This window comes from Acomys russatus, chromosome 14 (genome assembly GCF_903995435.1).
Source record: "Acomys russatus chromosome 14, mAcoRus1.1, whole genome shotgun sequence".
In the NCBI taxonomy this organism is placed as follows: Eukaryota; Metazoa; Chordata; class Mammalia; order Rodentia; family Muridae; genus Acomys; species Acomys russatus.
In genome coordinates, this window is record NC_067150.1 from 53666322 (window position 1) to 53686613 (window position 20292).

The window sequence follows — 20292 nt, forward strand, 5'->3', positions numbered from 1 at the left end:
TTTCTACAGGCTGAGAGAGGCGCTGAGCGGACAGGCTGATCTGCAGGTGTGTGGCAGAGCCCCAGGACAGCCCTTTCCTCCAGGGGCCCCAGCACAACCCGTTTCCTCTACAGACTCCAACACCACCTCCCCCTCAACAAAACGTAGGGCTCCTCCACCTGTAGGACGCGGCCGGAGCGGGGTTCAATCACACGTAGCTTCTTGTCCTTGCAAGTGGTGGTGAGCAGGCTGCCGTCTGTATTGAAGGACATGCAGAGGATCACATCCGTGTGACAGTCAATCATTTTCACTGGCTCGCCTATGTCCAGGTTCCAGATGAGGACCTGTGAAGGCAGATGTGCAGGAGCTAAGGTGAGCGGCTGCTGCCGTCCTGGGTGTCTGTCCTCTGTCCACACCGACAGACCCTGGGCTGCAGGCACACAGCCCAGGGTTCTGCACAGAATGGCGGCTGGTGTTCCTGTTGACTATCGCCTTGACAGGAGCTAAAGTCACTTAGAAGGCAATGGTCTGGGCACGTCTGTGATGGAGGTTTTAGACTCTGATAAGTGAGGTGGGGAGACCCACCCCCTAAACGTGGGTGGCGACGCTCCGTGGGGTGTGGTTGGATTAAAAAGGAGAGAGCTGGCTGAGCACCAGTATTATTCTCTCTTCTTCCTGACCACAGATGCAGTGTGACCTGCTGTCCCAGGATCCTGCCATCATGGCAGACTATACCTTCCAACTGTGAGCCCCTCCCCCTCCAAAAAATAAAATCCCTTCTTTAAATGGCTTCTTGTCAGGTGTTTGGTCACCACAGCCAGGAAAGTAGCCAATACCCACATCCTTGGATAGCCTCTGACAGGGCCCAGCACCAGTCTTGACTTGGTTTCATCAAGAAATAAGGAGAAGCCCGGTGCGGTGGCGCACATCTTTAACCCCAGCACTCGGGAGGCAGGGGCAGCTGGATCAGTGTGAGTTCAAGGCCAGCCTGGTCTACAAAGTGAGTCCAGGACAACCAAAGCTACACAGAGAGACCCTGTCTCCAAAAAAGAAAAGAAAAGAAAAGAAAAGAAAAGAAAAGAAAAGAAAAAAAACCAAACCCCACCCCCTGTAAAAAATAAAAATATCCTATAACTAGTCCCAGATGGCTGGCATGATAGGTTTTGGGGGTGTAATTTCCCCTGTATCCCTGATACAGGCACTGTCTTCTGGTCCACAAAACCTCAGAGAAGACAGGAAAGATGCCTTAAGCCCCCCGGACCTCCAGGAAAAATCTGTGCTCAGGAGATGCTCAGTCTTATATAGAAAGCGAGTGAGTGACCCAATGAATGAAAGAGCCCGTGTCAGTCAACATGCTTAGACCACGCCCCGGTCTCCCTGATCCCGCCCCACCACCCCACACCTGGGCCTCACACCTTGTAGTCATAGCCCGCACTGAACAGAATGTTGTTGGTCGTGGGATGCCACTCAACGAGTCCCACGCGCCGGCTGTGTCCGTGGAGCTCCAGGAGAGCCTCCGTCATGTTCCGCTTCAGCCCGCCCTCCGGGATCTCCCAGATGCGCACCTGCGGAGGGAAGAGTCCGGACTTTTAGCTGGACAGGCACGGGGAGGGAGTGCCACAGATGGCCCTGTTCCTAGGCTGCATTGAGGGAGCTACTTTGCTGGTTCAGGACAACCGTCAGAGATCTGGGGGAGGCCTTTCTGTTAGAGAGCTTCTGCCTTTGGCCTCAGGTGTTCTCTGTCATGTATCCTGACCAAGAACATTGTTTTCAGTTCTTTGTTTTGTCTTGTATTTTCGCTTATTTGTTTTGCATAGGAACTACGGACCTCAGGTTGGTCTCACTGTGTATCTCAAGATAACCTGAAACTTCTGATCCTGCCTCTGCCTCGAGAGTGTTGAGTTTATAGGAGAGTCCCACCATATATAGTTTTAGTGCATCTGTCTTACGGGGTGGGTGCTGGGGACTGAACTCAGGCTTTTATGCATGCCAGATGACTCTACCAACTGAGTCACACCCCCTCAGCTCCCCAGCATGCTGTTCTCCCGCCAAGCTCATACTGTCATAGTGGCTTTTAGCAAGCACCAAATTAAAAATCTACCTTTCAGCTGGGTGGTGGAGGCACACGCCTTTAATCTCAGGCCTCAGGAGGCAGAGGCAGGCAGATCTCCATGAGTTCAAGGCCAGCCTGGTCTACAAAGTGAGCCCAGGAAAAGGCTACACAGAGAGACCCTGTCTCAAAACACACACACACACACACACACACACACACACACACACAGAGCTACCTTTGCTTTCTCCAAAAAACCTCCTAAGAAAATCTGTCCTTCATGGTGGGTCTCTTGGCTGTCCCTAATCTGGATGGAGCTCTGGGCAGAGGGAGGCTCTGATCTGTGCTAGAAGATAGTGGACTCAAGGGCAGAGCACTAGTCTAGAGGTCAGGCCTGAGCTGAGAGCCCACACAGAGCCTGGATGATGGTGCCGCTGTTTGCAGACTTGTAGATGCAAAGAAGCAGAAAAGGATGGTCTATGGAGAGAAGGACGGGCCAAGAATGGTCCAGGTGGAGAACTTCAGAGAAGAGCACAGCTCCAGAGAGAGGCTTTGAGCCCCAGAGAGACCTTGGTTACTCATTCTTGCCCTGCTGGGCCTGCATGGCTCCATCCAAGCTATGCCATTTGTAAGATAGTGTGTGTATGTGTCATGGGGGAGGTTGTTCTAACCCTACTGGGGTGGAGAATGAGATAGTGGTGACAACAGCCTATCAGCTATAAGGTGCTGTGTAGAGTTTCAGAATTATGATGAGATGTGGGACTCCCCCCGCCCCATGTGTGTGTGTGTGCGTGCGCGCGTCTCGAGGATATATTGAGGCCAAAGCTGAGGCATGGCCTCTGCCCAGTGCCCAACTCCACTCACTAGCTGAGTGACACTGCCCTCTGAGGTTCTGGCTCTTGGTCTAGAAAATAAAGTGACCCATGAGCCTGGCAGAGGCTTGTGGGTTAAATCCAGCTGGGCATAGAATCATGTGAATTGATTGTGAGAGCTGAGCTGGGCAGGGGACACAGGGAAGTGGGATCCCAGCTCTAGCCCCTGAGAAGGAACTAAGCTTGGGGCAGGGGTGGGGGACTGGGGGGGGGGAGAAGAGGAGAGAGAAACAGAGAGACAGAAACAAACACAGAGACAGAGAGAGAGAGAAAGAGACACAGAGAGAAAAAGAGAGACAGACAAACACAGAGACACAGACAGAGAAACAGAGACACAAGGAGAGAGAGACACACACACAGAGAGAAACAGACAGACAGACACACACATACACACACACACAGGGGGAGAGAGAGAGAGAGAGAGAGAGAGAGAGAGAGAGAGAGAGAGAGAGAGAGAGAGAAGTACAGGCAGATGCTAGTGATTGTTAGACGTAGGATCCCAAGCAGGGGTTTGAGGAACCTGGGAGAATAAATACCCTAAGGAGAGGTATCTCTTATTTGATACCTGGCAGTCCCCTCATGGGCCCAGCTTTCTCATCTATATCTTGAGGTAAATTAATCAGTCTCCTAAGCTTCTCTGGCATTGCTGAGTGGGAAGACACCACTCCCAGCTTGACCCACAGCAAAAAGGTGGCACCAGATTTTTAAAAGGGCTCCGAAGAGGAGCTGCAGTTCACAGTGGGCTTAAAACACCCAGGAGAGAACTCTGGTCCCTTAGAATGCATGGAATTTGCTGGAAACAAAGTGTATCTGGGATGTGGGAGGAGCACTGTGGTTCTGCACAGAGCGTGTGCTGGGAGCTTACTTCAATAACACAGGAAACCCAAGAATCTGCCAAGTAGGATTTGGGGAAGGAAGGGGTGGGGACCAGTGTGGAGAGTGCTTCTCCAGCAAGCCAGCTGTGCCCAGACAGGTCCTCTTCCAGCCTGGAGCCAGGGTTCTGTCACACTCAGTCACATTTAATCCGTTAGAAAAGGGGAAAGGGGGTGGGGTCCTGGCTTCCTGGAGCTCAGAGAGACATGCGCAGACAAATGAGGGCAAAATCATCGCATTAAGGATAGTATATAGAACCTCCAAGCCAGTGTCTGCATGGGTGGGGACAGGGCAGCTAGCCAACAAAGCTGAGTCTTGAGCTCTTACAAGCTCCCTGCAAACCCAGGCTCTGACCTCAGTCACTGTGAGCCTGTGGCCAAGTCTCTTAGATTTTCTGAACACATTTTCTCAGCTGAGGGGTAACTCTACCCATGTCACACAATTGCCACGAAGATTAAAGAAAAACTGAGTAAGTACCCTTCCAGGAAGATGACTGCTGGCTAGTTTTATGTCAGCCTGACACAGCTAGACTCATTCTGGAAGAGGGAACCACAGTTGAGAAAATGCCTCCACTAGATTGGCCCGTGGTACCTTTTCCTTGATTGATGATTGATGTGGGAGAGCACAACCCACTGTGGGTGGAGCCACTCCTGGGCTGCTGGTCCTGGGTGCTATAAGAAAGCAGGCTGAGCAAGCCATAGCGAGCAAGCCAGTAAGCAGCACCCCTCCATGGCCTCTGCCTCAGCTCCCACCTCTAGGTTCCTGCCCTGTTTGAGTTCCTGTCCTGACAGCCTTGAATGATGGACTATGATATGGAAGTATATTAGAAATAAACCCTTTCCTCCCCAAGTTTTTGTTTTTGTTTTTGTTTTTGTTTGTTTGTTTGTTTTTTGTCATGGTGATTCATCACAGCAATAGAAACCGTAAGTAAGATAATGACCTTGGAGTTACAATGCCTATTTGAGTAATGCTTATGTAAAGTTAAGGAGCACAGACAACTTTTCTATAGGCCAAACTTTAGATGTGACTCTTCCCCCACCCCCACCCCTCCACCCCAGACCTGGTTTCTCTGTGTAGCCTTGGCTGTCCTGGACTCACTTTGTAGACCAAGCTGGCCTCGAACTCACAGCGATTCACCTGCCTCTGACTACCTCCCTTCCTCCTTCCTCCCTTCCTTCCTTCCTTGTATTGGGGATTGAACCCCAAGACTTGAGTCTGTAAATTCTCTCCCCCTGTGCTCCCCAAGTGGGGTGTAATCTGTGGGTTGTAGAGAGCAGATGCAGTGGTGGAGCTTGACAGGAAGGTAAGAGAAAGATGCTGAGCTCGGCTCACCAGGCAGAGGGACTACCCTCCTGTCACCCTTCCTTTCTCCTAGGAATCTTCTCTCCTTTCCTTAAACATTGTCTGTCTGTCTGTCTGTCTGTCTGTCTGCCTGCCTGCCTGTCCCTGTCTCTGTGTCTCTGTCTGTCTGTCTCTCTTTCTCCCTCCCTCCTTTCCTCCCCCCTCTCATGTGCTCTCTCGCTCTCTCTCTCTCTCTCTCTCTCTCTCATCTCCCTGTGAATAAGGGGTGTACCCAGCAAAGGGCCAGGCACTCCAGCCTTGTAAAGAAGCCACACTGCCCTTCCCGCTGCCTGCCAGCCAGCTGCCCTCCCTAGCTGCAGCAGAAGCTATAAAAAGCACAGCCCTTCAACAATAGGTGACATCACCCAGCAGGCTGGCGGAAAGAACTGGATTCTGCCAGATGCCAGGCAGAGTTATGGTCCCTTCCCTCCCCCAGGATGAGGCCTCAGGGGGAGAGCTTGGGCAGGCTCCCTGAATCCTGCAGGCATGTAGGGGATAGGCTACAAAAGACTCTCTCATACCTCGAAGGCAAGGCAGGGGAATTGAGCTCATGGGACACAGCATCTTGACTGTGCTAAAGACTTCCCTGGGGCGAGGGATGGGGAGGAAATGCTGGAGTCTCCCTGTATCCCTTTAGCATCCTCTGGATATTTTGGGACCAGAGAACAATGGGGTTAGGAAGGGATGAGCACATACTTTCAGGAGAAAGGACCAGACCTGCAGCAAAGGCTTCTTTCTGCGGTCCTTCAGGATGGCGTTTCTAGCCCTGGCAGGGACCACTGTGTCTGGCAGACCTGTGGACCTCTTAGACCTGCCTCTGCATATATGATGCATGGTAAGTTGCCTCTGCATGGGTTGGCAGAGGAAGTCCAGGAGAACTCGGGGCAGGAAGGCCAGCCAGAGGAGCCTTACACACTGGCATCCAGGCCCAGGCGGGGAGGACTCTCTTGAGTGACTGAGTGTTCCATGCCCAGCACAGGACACACAGAGAGGACACAGATACAGAGTATGCAATGGGTCCAGACTGTCAGCCACAGTTCTGAGCCTCTGCTTTCTCCCCTGTAGAAAGAGCCTTGGTGAGGTAGCAGGACTGAAGTCTGTGGAGCTGCTTGGTATGAACTCCTGATAGAACCTCGCTTTCAGGTTCCGGTTCTCTAGGAGCGGCTGAGTGTCACCCTGGGGCCAGTGGGCACCAAGGCTAAGCACTGGATAGGTGTGGGCAGGAACCTGGGGGCTAAGGTGGGGCTCTGAGTCCAGCTTCTGGAGCAGCTGGCCTGGCAGCTGCTGGAAAGCTTAGGTTTACCCTGATCTCAGACTCAACCACCTGTCTAGATCAGCAGCTTGGGGGCAGGGGGTGGTTCTATTCTCTGCTGTGCCCAGCCTTTCCCCTCTCCTCCTTCCTCTTTAGGGCTGAAGTGCTCATGCGCACCCCCCCCTCTCCCTACCCCTCCCCTATGTGTTTGTGTGTGTGTGTGTGTGTGTGTGCCTTCTCCCTGCTCATCCACACAGTGTGCAGCCTTTATCCAGCTGGCTGGAGCCTCCTGTCCTCCAAAAAGCTGGCTGTGACCCCTTCAGGCTCCCCACCCCCCTTCCCCAGAGCCCAGAGGATACTCAGCTGGCTTGAGAAGCTCAGGCGGCAGAGCTAAGCTTCTCACCTTGCCTTTCATGCCTTATCCGGTGTCACAACCTCTCTTCACAGCCTTCTCACCTGCTCACTCCCCTAGTGACATTGCCCACAGCTCCAACCAGGCTTAGAGGCACCCTCCTTTGCTTAGGTGCCCTGTATGCTCCCACCAGGCCTTGGGTCTGAGCCAGGGCTCTTCTTGGGTTCCCTTTAACCCTTTCTCTCCTGGTCAAAGTGTAATCATATTGGCAAGAGTGAAGATATCTCAAAGAACTTGTGCCTTCCTTCTGGTTATTAGACTATTAGACGGCTGAGACAATGCCCCCAGTAAATGTAAGCTCCCGTAGGACTCTCATGCTGGGAGGAGCAAGAGGCTGAATCCTGGTACCAGCCAGATCAGGAAGCTTATCTCAAAGAAAGAGATTTTATATAATAATCTCGACAGCTTGTTTGACCACCTTGAAGAAGAGGCTGGAGACTCTCATTGATGAACAGGGCCATATGTCACCAGGAGTGCCTTCTGAATAAACAATTTACCAAATAAATCTCCTTTCTCTGCATTTCACTATTACATTGTCTGTTTAATTGGCCTATCAAAGATGGGTGGCCCAGGCTCTCACCCTAACAAACAAATCCCAAGTCTTCCAGCTCCAGCCCTCCCAAGTCCCCTCTTGCTGTATCTGGGTCATCATTAGCTCTTCTCTCTTGTCTGTGCCCACACATCTGTGGAACTTCAGTGTAGCCTGACTCATCCGCATTGTGCCTGCTTTTTTTCTAGCTGGTGGGCCCTGCCTCCCTGCTGGGGCTGTTGGCAGAGCAGAACTGAGACATCTGAGGCATCTGCGAGGCGCCAGGCACAGGGTTAGGCATGGAGCTTCTTCATAGCCTCATTGCTGTGCTGAGGAGTGTCCTGTCATTGCTACCTCTGACATGAGCAGAGCCATGGCCCAGAGAGGTGAAGCCATATGCCCTTGGCACCCAGCTAAGCAGTGGCACCGAGGTCTCATCCCAAGGCCACCACATTCCACGGTCGAATTCTCTTTGGACCTCAGCCATCAGGCCCAGCTTGTCAATCTGTGGGTACCAATCATTGATTTGGCTGAGCCTTGAGCTTGGCTACATCCAGGAATATGAAGCAGCAGCAGATGGAAGGAGATGCCGAGCTAGCACAGGCAGGTCCATCGGTGATGAAGGAAGTTGAGACCTGAGGGAGGCAGTAGTCCCAAAAGCTGGGGCCAGATCTGCTCCCCTCATACCAAGATAGGCTTGATTTTCCTTCCCGTGGCCTTTCCTGGCTCCACCACCTCCTGTCCACATGTCTGCACGGCTCTAGTCTTCCTGTGTCCTGGCCCCTGATAGCTGTCCCCTGGTCACTTGAGCCCTGAAGCTGCTAAAGAAAGTAACAAAACCGACAGATTTCCTTTGCTGCCTCCATTCATGGACCCCACAGGCACTTTATTCACAATCGCTATCCTCAGGGGTCTCTGCAGCCAGCCAAGCCCTTTCTGCGTCCTTACCCCTCTACCTCTCTACTCTGTGAATTCTGAGCCTGCTGATCTCACCCTCTACTCAATGAATTCATAGAGATGCTACTGTCATTATCTCCTTTTCCATCTTATTTTTCACTCATTTATTATCTATCTATCTATCTATCTATCTATCTATCTATCTATCTATCTATCATCATCATCCAAACATATATCCATCCACTCAACCATCTCTCTGTCAGTCCATGAATCATTCATCCAAGCATCCATCTACATGTTTGTTTTGGTTTTTTGATTTTTTTTTTTTTTTTTTTTTTTTAAAGGTACAAGGTCCTGTGTTTCATGCCGGGGATTCAGAGCCACATAGGCCACATTCCCTTTCCTCTGGGGCTCCCAGTCTAGCCGAGGAAAACAGGGACACAGCTCTGAAGTTGTTTCCAGGTCTAATACCCTGGGCTCATGGCCTGTCCTCAGACTATGCCAGTGAGCACTAGGTAGCCACAGCGGCCTGGCTGAAAAGCAGAGCCACCTTTGCTTGGGAACAGAGGGACTGCCATATCAGTTTGGCTGACACTTTGGATCCTACTCTGTCCTACTGCCCCTCTGAGGAAGCCACACTGAGGAAGAAGTGGACAGATACAAAGCTGTGTTGATGTCAGTGTCCCTGGATCTTTCCTCCCTTTTTACTTCTGTCTCTGGGGATTGAACTCAGGTCTTCATGCTTGTGCAGTGAGCGCTTTACCAACATGAGCTGCATTACCAGTTCTGTCTCTTCCCTTCTGTCATCTCTACCTGCTCTCCGCCCATCCCGTCTCCTCTCTCTCTCTCTCTCTCTCTCTTTCTTGTATTTATTCTCTCTTCCCACAAGGGCTAGGATGTAGAAAGTTGGAAGTCTATGCCCCCAGGGTGATTTTTGTCACCACTGTTCTTGAAGCCACAGCTCCCAGAGGAAAAACTACAGGATATTTACCACATGAGCCTGCAAGGCCCAGGAGCCCTCTTCCCCTTGCCTCTCCCCTTGCTTCCTTCTCCTCCCCACTTTCCTTCCCCTTCTGCCCAGCAGCATCACAGAGCACAGGTCCAGGCTGAATCACACTCTAAATCTTTTGGTTCCAGTTCTCACCTACAATTCAACACTTCCAATGTAGTCAAGCACTGAAGCACAGGATGTGTGTAGCAAAGGTTCTCTCCCTCAGTCCCTTCCCCACCCCTGTCCTCTCTCTTCCTGGACAGGCTGGAGAAAGAGGGAGAAGATGCGGAGAGGAGAGAGAGGGTAGTGTGTGGACAGAGGCTCTTTAGGGGACGTGGGAGGTGTATGCTCAGGGTCATCCCTGGGGAGCACCCGCTGCTCAGCTCACCGACGTGTCCTCGGAGCATGAGGCGATGATGTTCTCAATGAAGGGGCTCCATTTGATGTCCAGCACATTGCCTTGATGACCGCATACCTTGGGGTAGTTTGGCTCGATTCGGCCTGTCTGCAAGGAAGAGAAAAAAGCATTAGCTTGGTGTTCCCACTTAGAGCGGCTCTGAAAAAGGTGTCAAGGCTATTACCCAAAAGAGGGGAGTAAGAAACCCTACCTCCTCCAGCCCTGAGCCCAAACTCCTTAAACCCTCACACAGGCTTCACCCAACCCCCTCACTCAGGGGAGGTGGGCACTTCAAGGCCAGTTATAGTCCTCAGTAAGTCAACATGATCAATGTTTGAACCATGTCACTTGCAGTCTATTTTTTCTTAGAATCCTAGGTATCTGGGGGATATTTTGGGGGTGCTTTCTGGTGGGAATTATGCTATTTTTAAGCGTGTGTGTGTGTGTGGTCTCTCACTGTGACATGGGGCTCACCAACTGAGCTAGATCTGCAGGCTGACTACCTCCAGGGACCCTCTGATATCTTTTCCTAGCCTCTGAGGTCGTGAGCATGTGCTACTGTGCTACTGTCTTTCACGTGGGCTCTGGGGATTAAACTCAGGCTCTCAGGCTTGAGTCATCTCAATAGCCCCGTTAATGTCATCTTTTGTTTTAGCTTATTTTTATTTTATATGTGTGTCTGTATGCCACGTGTGTGCCCTGGGAAGCCGGAGGAGTGTGTCAGATCCCCCTGGAACTGGGGTTAGAGGCAATTGTGAACCACCACATAGGTGCTGGGAGTCGAACATGGGTCCTTTGGAAGAGCAGCCTGTGCTACTAACCATTGAGACATCTCTCCAGCACCTTTTGCTTTATCAAGGCATGCTCTCACTTTTTAACTCAAAAGAACTTATTCTGTAGCCCCAGATGGCCTAGAATTCCTGGAGCTCCTTCTAACAGTCTTCCAAGGGCTGGGATTATATCCAGTTTGTTTGGTACTAGGTGGGACCCAGTGCTTTGTGGCATTCATGCACTCTTCCAACTAATCTATGTGCCCCGCCCTTGTCTATAATTTTTAAGCTGAGCTATGTATAACCCCGGGATCTACTAAGGCTAGGCATTTCATCATTAGCTCTCACAACAAACTGTGAATTAAACACGAGGAAACCAAGGCCCGGAAAGGCTAATTAGTGACCCTCAAACCACGCAGCTGAAAGTGAGGCTGGGATTTCCCAGCAGTGTGATTCCTCAAGGCAAGCCCTTTGAACTTTGTTGCTTTCAGCTGGTGCCCCTTAACTTGGCAGCAGGATCTTGCGCCCTCAGCGTCCTCACTCTTTCTCCCATAGGCCCTCCTCACAGCTCATCTCAAAGCTAGAGTATTTGCTGAGCAAAGCTGTCTGCATTAAGTTTCTGGCACCCAGCCCAGCCCACTCTGAGAAGCACCAAGGCAGTTAGTCAGTAGCTGGCCAGTTAGTCAGTAGCTGGCCACCGGGAACGCAGAGTTAGGAGCCCGTGGGGGTGTGCTGGTCCTGGATGGAGAGGTATGCCACATCTCTGGGCCCTGTGTGGAATGAGAAGAGATGGGAGCCATGCTCTGGGGATGAAACAAGACTTTTACTTATTTTTTAAATGTGTGTGTGTGTGTGTGTGTGTGTGTGTGTGTGTGTGTGATTTTGGGTGTGCATCCCACAGTAGGCATATGGAGGTCAGGTCAGAGGACAATTATGTGGAGTTTTACTTCTATATGAATTCTGGGTCTAGACCTCAAATCATCAGGCTTCTGGTATGTGGCAAGCACCTTTACCTGCTGAGCCATTTTACTGATTTTTAAAAAGACTCGGTTGTCCTAAAGTCAGAATCTCACATAGCTCAGGCTGGCATCAAACTTGATACCTACGGCTAACCTTGAACTTCTGCTCTTTGTGCTTCCAGCTCCTGAGTCCTGGGATTACAGGTGTGCGCCACCACACATGGGTTTATACGGTGTGGTGGATGGGAACTAGGGCTGCGTGCATACCAGAAGAACACCCTACCGACTGAGCCACATCCTCAGGCCCAAAAGACTCATAGTAGGACACAGTTGGGCAGCTGTAAAGACACAAATGGCTTTGTATACATGGTGAAACAGTTAAGGTGTGATGAATTTTTAATACTCTGTACCTTGGCTTTTTTTTAAATAGTTTATTTAATTGTAAGTTAATGCGATTTAATTTTTAATAAAGGCTGCACTTAACAATTGGCTTTAAAAATTCCTAGAAACTTAGCCGTGGGCTCTTGTAGATGGCACACATCGACACAACACACCACCCCTGCTCATTTGCATCTTTGACATAAAGATGAAAAAACAAGTCAAATACCTTGACAGACATTCGGAAATCACACACACACACACACACACACACACACACACACACACACACACACACACACCCCACCTGGAAGACAGAGGCAGGAGGATCTAAGTTTGAGGCCAACCTGGGGATCTATAGATAGAATCTGCCCTATAAATAAATAAATGAATAAACAAACAAAGCCATCCATTCCCCAGAGGAGCTGTGAATACGGAGTAGACCCTCATCTGTCTGTCTCTGAGCCTGGCGACAGGCTGCAATCTGATTCCTTCTTCCAGTACTTAAGCCCGCAGCTCTCACAGTGCTCATCCTGACAGGAGTTTGGACGGATAGCACTAATATGCATTAATATAACCAAAGTTGGGTCTGGAAAGATGGCTTAACTGGCACAGTACTTTCAGACTGGAGGGCTTGAGCTTGGATCTGTGACACCCCCACCCCCACCCCAGGAAAAGCCGGGTACTGTGACATTCATCCGTAACCTCGGAAGTATAGAGACTGGTGATTCCTGGGGGTTGATGGCCAGCTAGTCTAGCTGAGGTTGGAAATCTCCAGGTTCAGTGAGAGATCTTCTCTCAAAAGCTCAAGGCCTACAAAGCGAGTCCAGGACAGCCAAGGTGACACAGAGAAACCTTGTATCTCGAAAAACCAAAAAAAGAAAAAAGAAAAACAACAACAACAACCACAACAAAACCCTCAAGGTGTAGCGTGGCTAAGGAAGACAATGCCAACCTCTGGCCTCTATCTGTACACTTGTAAGTGTGCGTGTGAGGGCACACACACACACACACACACACACACACACACACACACACACACTGAAAGGAAAAAGTGGCCAAGCTACTCTCTGTAGGGGCTATGAATAGAGCATCTCCTCAGCTGACTGTCTTCAATGCCACCTTCTCATACTTAATACAAGTCCCTCACCAATATTGCTCCTGACTCTCACCCAGGCTGCTACTATTAATATATCTTACACAAATATGATCAGGTTTAAACCTCACAACAGTTCTAATTTACAGCCGAGGAAACAAGTTTGGATTGCTCCTCAGTGTGGTCAGGGTTTTCCAGTGTGACACATCAGAGTGACTTGCAGGCTTGTATTTCCTGTGGCCTGTGAGCATCCCAGGAGAGTCATGAATGCATCTCAATGTATCTGTAGATATGATATTATATTGTAGTGTCAAAAGGTTGGACAGCCATAATAGACGGTCAGTGCACAGAACTGTCCCTATGGTAGGTTCCCTTGGGGGATGGAATGTAAGACGTCATCTGGTCCCCGAAAATCTGAGGGCTTTAGTCTCCGCAGAGCCAGGCAGGGACTTAGTGTAGGATGGATGGGAAGGGATTGTGGGGAGGGAAGGCGATAGACCAGGATTAGTTTGCGAGGCAATCCATTCTACCTGTCGCTATTTCAAGTCGGGGAGTGTCTTTCCTGGAGCTCCCCTGGGCAAGATCATTTCAATACTTGATATTCTTTTAAAAATTTAAGTTTGTTTGTTTGTTTGTTTACTGTGAGGAAGGGCATTCATATGCACACATGTGCATGTATGAGAGAGTAATCGTGCTGTGGTGTCCATGGGAAGGTCAGGGGAAAACTTGCAGGACTCAGTTCTAGCCTTCTATTACCTGGGTCCTGGGGTCAAACTCGGGTCAACAGGCTTGGCAGCAGGTGACTTTACCCTCTGAGCCATCTTACTGGCCCTGTATTTTATTTTCCAGACAGGGGCTCACGTAGTCTACTAGAACAGTCCCAAACTCGTTAAGTAGCTAACCTTGATTTCATCTTCCTGCCTGTGCCGCCTCCAGAGTTCTCGGTTTGCAGGCATGCGCCACCGTGCCTGACTCCTATGGTCCTGGGCTTGGAGCCTGGGGCTTTGTGCTTGTGGAGACAGCATGTGCACCCACTACTCTACCCAGTCTCCCTCACCACACTTTTAACAGGTTCACGGTCGTCGGTTAACAGTCCCACTCTGAGAATTTACTCCAGGGTAACCCACGTGAGGCATACCAAGCCATTACTGCTGAGTTATTTCTTCCCTGCAAAAGCCCTACATAGAGGGATCACAGCTTGTCAGTTTAACAGCAGCATACGCGAGAAACGCTTATCGGCATGAAGGTTGCAAAAGACTTAACCTTTAGCAAATCAGAGCTGTGTTCTACCACACAAGTGATCATTACTAGACACCATGCAATCTGTAAGGAAACACACTGTAATGTTTGTCATGAATATTCCTTCCTAGCCAGTTGAGTATTAGCAGTGACTTCTGGTTCTTTTTTAAATTGTGTTGGCTAGTTTTATTTATTTATTTATTTTTGTCTTTGTCAACTTGACACAAGCCAGAGTCATCAGAGAAGAGGGAATCTCAACAGAGAAAATGCCTCTACAAGATGGGGCTGTAAGCAACCCAGTAAGCCATTTTCTTAATTAGTGATTGACGTGGCTGGGGCCACCCCTGGGCTGGTAGTCCTGGGTTCTATAAGAAAACAGGCTGAGCAAAGTCATGGGAGCAGCCAGTAAGCAGCACCCCTCCATGGCCTCTGCATCTGCTCCTGCCTCCAGGTTCCTGCCCTCACTGCTTTTGATGATGAACTGTTATATGGAACCGTGAGTGAAACAGGCCCTCTTCCTGCCCCAAGTTGTTTTGGTCAGATGCTTCGCCACAGCAAGTAACCCTAACTAAGACAATAATAAACATTAAATTTAAAATCTTTTTAAAAAGGAGGGACCGGGGCTGGAGAGATGGCTCAGTAGTTAAGAGCGCCGCCTGCTCTTCCAGAGGTCCTGAGTTCAATTCCCAGCAACCACATGGTGGCTCACAACCATCTATAATGAGATCTAATGCCCTCTTCTGGCACGCAGGTGTACATGCAGGCAGAATACTGTATACATAATGAATAAATAAATCTTTTTTTGAAGGTGTATTTTTATGTATGTGGCTGTGTGAGTGTCTGACACATGTGTCAGAAGAAGGTCTCAGATCCCCGGGGAATGGGAGTAATAGATTGTGAAACATCCAGCTGAGCTCTGGGAATTAAACTGGAGGGACCAGTAAGAGCAGTAAGCTCTGGTAGCCACTGAGCCATCTTTCTATCCCTTACTTTAAAATTTTTTAAAAAACACTAAAAGTTAAAAAAAAAAAATGTTTTTAGTTTTAATGATAGACTCAAGGATGTGGCCATGTTGAGATAAGCTATACTCTTGACCCCAATATTTAACATTTTAATGTAAACGATACACCTGTTGTGTGTGTGTGTGTGTGTGTGTGTGTGTGTGTGTGTTTTCAGTTTTAAAATGTATTTTGATATGGTGCTGGAGATTGAACCCAGGACCTGGTGTATGTCAAGCAAGCTGAGCTACACCTCTAGCTCCATGGATATTGTTATTAAAAAAAACAAACAAACCAAACAAAACAAAACACCAAGGGCTGAAGAGAAGACGGCTCAGTAGTTATTTCAGAAAACCCGGGTTTGATTCCCAGCACCCACGTGGCAACACACAACAGTCTGTGACTTTTCATCAGATGCCCTCCTCTGGCCTCCTTGGGCACCAAACACACACGGTGCCCACACATAAATGCAGGCAAAACACCCACCCACATTTAAAAAGAAGGGGGAGGGGGTAACAAACAAACAAGCAAACACCACTGGGGGCTGGCATGTAACGAAGAGAGGATAACATTTGTTCAATCCTGACCTGACCTTGGGCTAAAACTGGGATCAGTCTGACCCTTGGGCGCGTGAACTACTTACAGAATTTGCTAATCTGCTTTGTTCTGCTTCTGCAACTGCAAGGCTTTCTGCTCCCCCATCAAACAGAAGTACCATGGTTACACACTGTGCCCTGCTCTTATTGAAAGTTCATATTATGTCTTGAATATGCTAACAGCCATCACAGCTACGTCAACAGGATGTTGTGGGCTTTGCCTTTGTAAACCCCCTGCTCACTCAGCTCAGGGCCACCTCTAGGCTTGTAGTCACAGGAGTATGTGCCCTGGCCAGGTCTATGTGGCTCAGTAAAAGCTTCAAATTCATAAAGAGCTCCTCCTGGTCTCCTTCTCTTGGGTGAGAACAGCCTGCGAGAAAGCCTAGCAGGCACAAGGTCCTGTGTTCCTCCACAGCACCACATAAACTGGGCATGGTTACATATACCTGTAATCCTAGCACTCAGAAGGTGGAGGCAGGAGGAATCAGAAGTTCAAAGTCATCCTTGGTATATAATGAATTTGAGGCCAAACTGGGCTACATGACACCCTGTGTAAAAAAAAGAAAGAAAGAAAGAAAGAAAGAAAGAACTAAAGCGGGGAAAGAGAAAAAGCAGAAAGAAAGAAAAGAAAGAAAGAAAGGCCCAAAGATTGACCGGTTTCATGCAAACAAGTCCTATGGAAATTGGGTAAAGTCTGGTATCACCTGATTTACATGTTTTTGGAGCACTGGTGTATTTGCTCACTTCCTTTTAATTCATTGGAAGAAAGGAAGAGCCTGTGAGTTGAATAAAATTGTGTAATTGACTGAAAATGGTGTGTGTGTGTCCATGTGTGCTTGTGTGCGTCTATGTATATGTCCATGTGTGTGCCCAAGTATGAGTGTGAATGTGTGTGTAGCGTGCACTGGCTGTCACAGCCAGGCTCTGGAAAGGTCTGAAACGCAGTGACTCTGGGGTGCAGTCATTCCACAAGCTGCAGGAAGTAAGGTGAGTGCCCTGGGCTGTGTCCAGAATTCCACTGAAGTGAATGAACAGACTTGGGGTGGGGTTGAAGGGGGTGTGGGGTGAAGTTCTTTCAAAACACCCTGCACCTCAGCCCTGGCGTCCTGGAACCCTCCATACTGCAGAGCTGAAGTTGGTCCAAAGAGCCAAAAATGCCTTCCTACCCAGAGAATCAGTTCATCCAGGCAAAAGTCCTGCGCTGAGCAGGCGGAGGTGGGGCTTCCCCGCAGGCTGCAGCCTTTATTGGCCAGGTGGCCTAGAACACAGCCCTCCCTCTGGGCTTACCAGACTGCTTAGCCCCAGGCTCCGGTCCTTTCTCATCTTCCTTGTGGCTATCCTTTCTACCAACAGGGAACAGGGTGCACTGACATCCCACGTCACCGCTTCCAGTGTTTGGGGACAGAACAACGTAGGCATCTCAAGTCTGATGTCGAAAAGACGATGGTAGAGCAGTCGTGTGCAGGCAAAAGAGGACAGGAATTGGGGCAAAGTGATTTATAGACATTATTTTATGTGGTCCTTGTAATAACCCTATGAGGGCCTTCTAGCCCTCCTGTAAGGACCTGCCTTAACATACATTTATTTATTTATTCATGGATACTTGTGTCTCATGGTGGACGTGTAGAGGTCGGAGGACAACTTGTGGGAGAAGTCAGTTGTGTCCTCCCACCATGTGGGTCCTGGGCATGGAACTTAGGTCACTAGGCTTGGTGGCAAGCACCTTTACCTGTTGAACCATTTCGCCAGAACCCTGGTTTAATTGTTTACTATGTTATTGTCGTTGTTGTTAGTAGTAGTATATCACACGCATGTGTGGCGGTCAGAGGACAAAAGCTGGCTCTCTCCTTCCACCTCTCTGCGGGTCCAAGGGATTGAACTCAAGTCGAAGTTAATCAGGCTTGCACAGAAAGTGTTTTAAGTGCTGAGCCATCTCCCCAACCCCACAGCCTGCTTTATGGATGAGAAACTGAACCCTAGAGGGACACTTGCCCCAGGTGAGGCAAACGGGAGGCTCTGTCACCTCACAGGCTCCTCTGCTGCACTGAATGCTGTTTATGCTGGCAGCAAGGAGGCATGGGGTGGGGACGGTGTCAAGCACCAGTACAACTCCCATTCTCTTCCTCCCTCACCTTGCATCCCCTCTTGCTTGTGCTTCTGAGCCCTTGCTACACTTTGGGATCCCCTGGGAAGTTTCCAGAAGCCCCATACTTAGCTACAGAGCATAATAATGCTATCACCACGTCTAAGAGAGAGACTGGACTTCTGTGTGCTTGAAAATTTTCCACTATTCCCATGGGCCGCCATGTTTGGCAAGCACCGCTGTGATACCCTGTGTCCTCTTGGGGCTCGGATTCCCCGTATAGGAAGGCATCTGAGACTTCCCTACAGAGAGACAGGGCTAATGCCACAGTCAGCCTTATCCATGAAGGTGGGGCGGGATGGGGATGGGCTAAGAGGTGGGGGTATGCAACCCCAAAGCATGGTGGAACATGAGCCTGTCTGAAATTCAATACCACACATGGGAAGACCAAACCCATGTCGGTGATGGGCCACATGAGGGTTGTCCCCTATGAGCTCTAAGCCTCGATTTGAGTGACAACTGTAGGCGCTGCCTTTTCCCCATCACCTCCCTCTTCTGTGTGTTGTCCCTTAGTCTCAAGGCACTGGATGGACTGTTTGTACTCTTTGCTCTCTCTCTCTCTCTCTCTCTCTCTCTCTCTCTCTCTCTCTCTCTCTCTCTCTCTCTCTTTCTCTCTCTCTCTCTCTTTCTCTCTCTCTCTCTCTCTGTGTGTGTGTGTGTATGTGTGTGTATGGGCTAGTATTAATGAGGTCATTATCACCTGGGGCCTGTCTTTCATCTCCCTAAAGCCTTCAGTGGAAGTCAGGTGCCCTGTGCAGTGAGAAAACTGGTTCCTAGCCCACCTGACAGTGACAGAGCTGGGATGAGTTGTGCAGGTTGAGAGCAGTAAGCACCACTGTGAAATGGGAGGCATCTCCACCTCATGCTCCTGTGCACAGGAGTCCTGCATCCCTGATGCCAGTTATAGCTCCTCCCCAGTTGGTCCAGTGTTAGCTGCAGAGGACACACACACACACACACACTTCTCCTGGCTCCTGGAAGGGGAGGTACTGGGGTCACCTCTGTCCTTGGTTCCTCGAAGTGTCTGTTCAGAGTCCTCAAAACAGACAAGAGGTTCCTGAGACAGGAAGTAGCAGACAGTGTGTGTGTGTGAGTATGTGTTGGGAGGAGGCTGTTGGCTCTCTGGGCCCAGGGATTCTGGCCGCTGCAAGTTTCAGACCACAAGCTTGCCTTTGCTCTGTGCTGGTTGCCCACCCTTTCCATGAAGCCCTGTGTTACAACCCAAAGACAACAGAAACTCTCCACACTGCACAAGCCTGACAGACCTGTGGACAAGGGGGCAACATGTTTTTTTTTGGGGGGGGGTAGAAAACCTGGCAGGAGGTCTGAGTGCCTTTACAAGCATTGGGAGCCTTGGATTGTCCTATGCAGGGGGAAACACCATGCTGGAGCACCCAGAAGTATAACATGATGCTACCCGTACTCTTGGGGAGCCCAGGGGTCTAAGGGAGGGCAGGGGGCAATGGCCCCAGGAGCAGGCCTTGCATAACACCAACACCTTCACATCCTGTGCTATCCAGCACTGTTGGGGCTCCCTCTCCCATCCCTTTAGGTAGTCATTTCGGCTGTTTCTTCTGCAGGAGTGGGCAGGTAGGTAGGTGAGCTCTTCAACAGGCCACGGACAACTTCTGTACACATCTTCCCAAGTCCCCCTTTTTCCCTGGAGAAATGAAGTCCCAGAAAAACTCTGAGGTGCATTTGATGTCGCCAAGCCAGCTCACCTGAAAGACCATCTCCCAATCTTTTTCTCTTCCTGCCCAACTGGGCAGAGCTGAGCTAGCCTTCAGGAAGGGTGCTCTGTCACCTGTTCTCCAGCAGGCCAGGTAGGAGGTTAATGCCTCCTCCCCCGTGTGACAGATGAGAGAAACCTGAGACTCAGGGCCAACAACTAACCACCTTGTTCGAGGCCATACAACACCACAGAGCAGCTGGCTCGGCTACTAGGCCCCGCCTTGGACTTGGTCTCTGGAGAATAAGCTGCACATGAAAAACCCATGCTCTGAGCTGACACAACCTTTCTTTTCTGGTATCCAAGGGCTTAAGTGTGATGATGGGGTGGGGAGATAGAGGAGGAAGGCAAGTTTCCAATGTTCTACCCTGGCACTGACTCTACACAGAGCAGACTGTGGTACACGGCACACTGCAGTGCTGGGAGTGTGTGAGAAGTGGCCGCAAACATCTGGATGCTACAGGCCTGGTGGCGAAGCCTTTGTATTATGTGATTTGCAGTGAGGAGAAAGGAGCTTCCTGGCTCAGGCAAGAGAAAGAGAAGGAATATGGGGCCCCAGCCCCGGGCTGTCATCACCAGCCACAGAGCTCGGCTTGACAGGAAAACACGGAGTGCTGGAGACGTGGCCCAGACCACCGTGGAGTGAGCCCCAGAGACCTCAGGGCCTTTTTGTTTCTTGCTCTGAACATCTGTCATCTGGCAAGAGGGAACTTCAGCTGAGAAAATGCCTCCACCAGTCTGATGTGGGAGGGCCCTGTCCTGTGGGAGAGCGCCAGGCCAGGCCATCATTG

At 50.0% G+C, this 20292-nt stretch overlaps 1 protein-coding gene across 1 annotated transcript in view; it reads right to left on the reverse strand.

Annotated features, from left to right (window-relative positions):
• Positions 1-20292, reverse strand: part of Coro2b (coronin 2B) — a 105199-nt gene that overhangs the window by 10960 nt on the left and 73947 nt on the right. Inside the window, exons 3-5 of the mRNA XM_051156623.1 lie at positions 9585-9701; positions 1395-1544; positions 159-323 (exon numbers count right to left, since the gene is read on the reverse strand). Of these exons, the coding sequence (XP_051012580.1) occupies positions 159-323; positions 1395-1544; positions 9585-9701 (432 nt within the window). The remainder of the gene's footprint in view (positions 1-158; positions 324-1394; positions 1545-9584; positions 9702-20292) is intronic.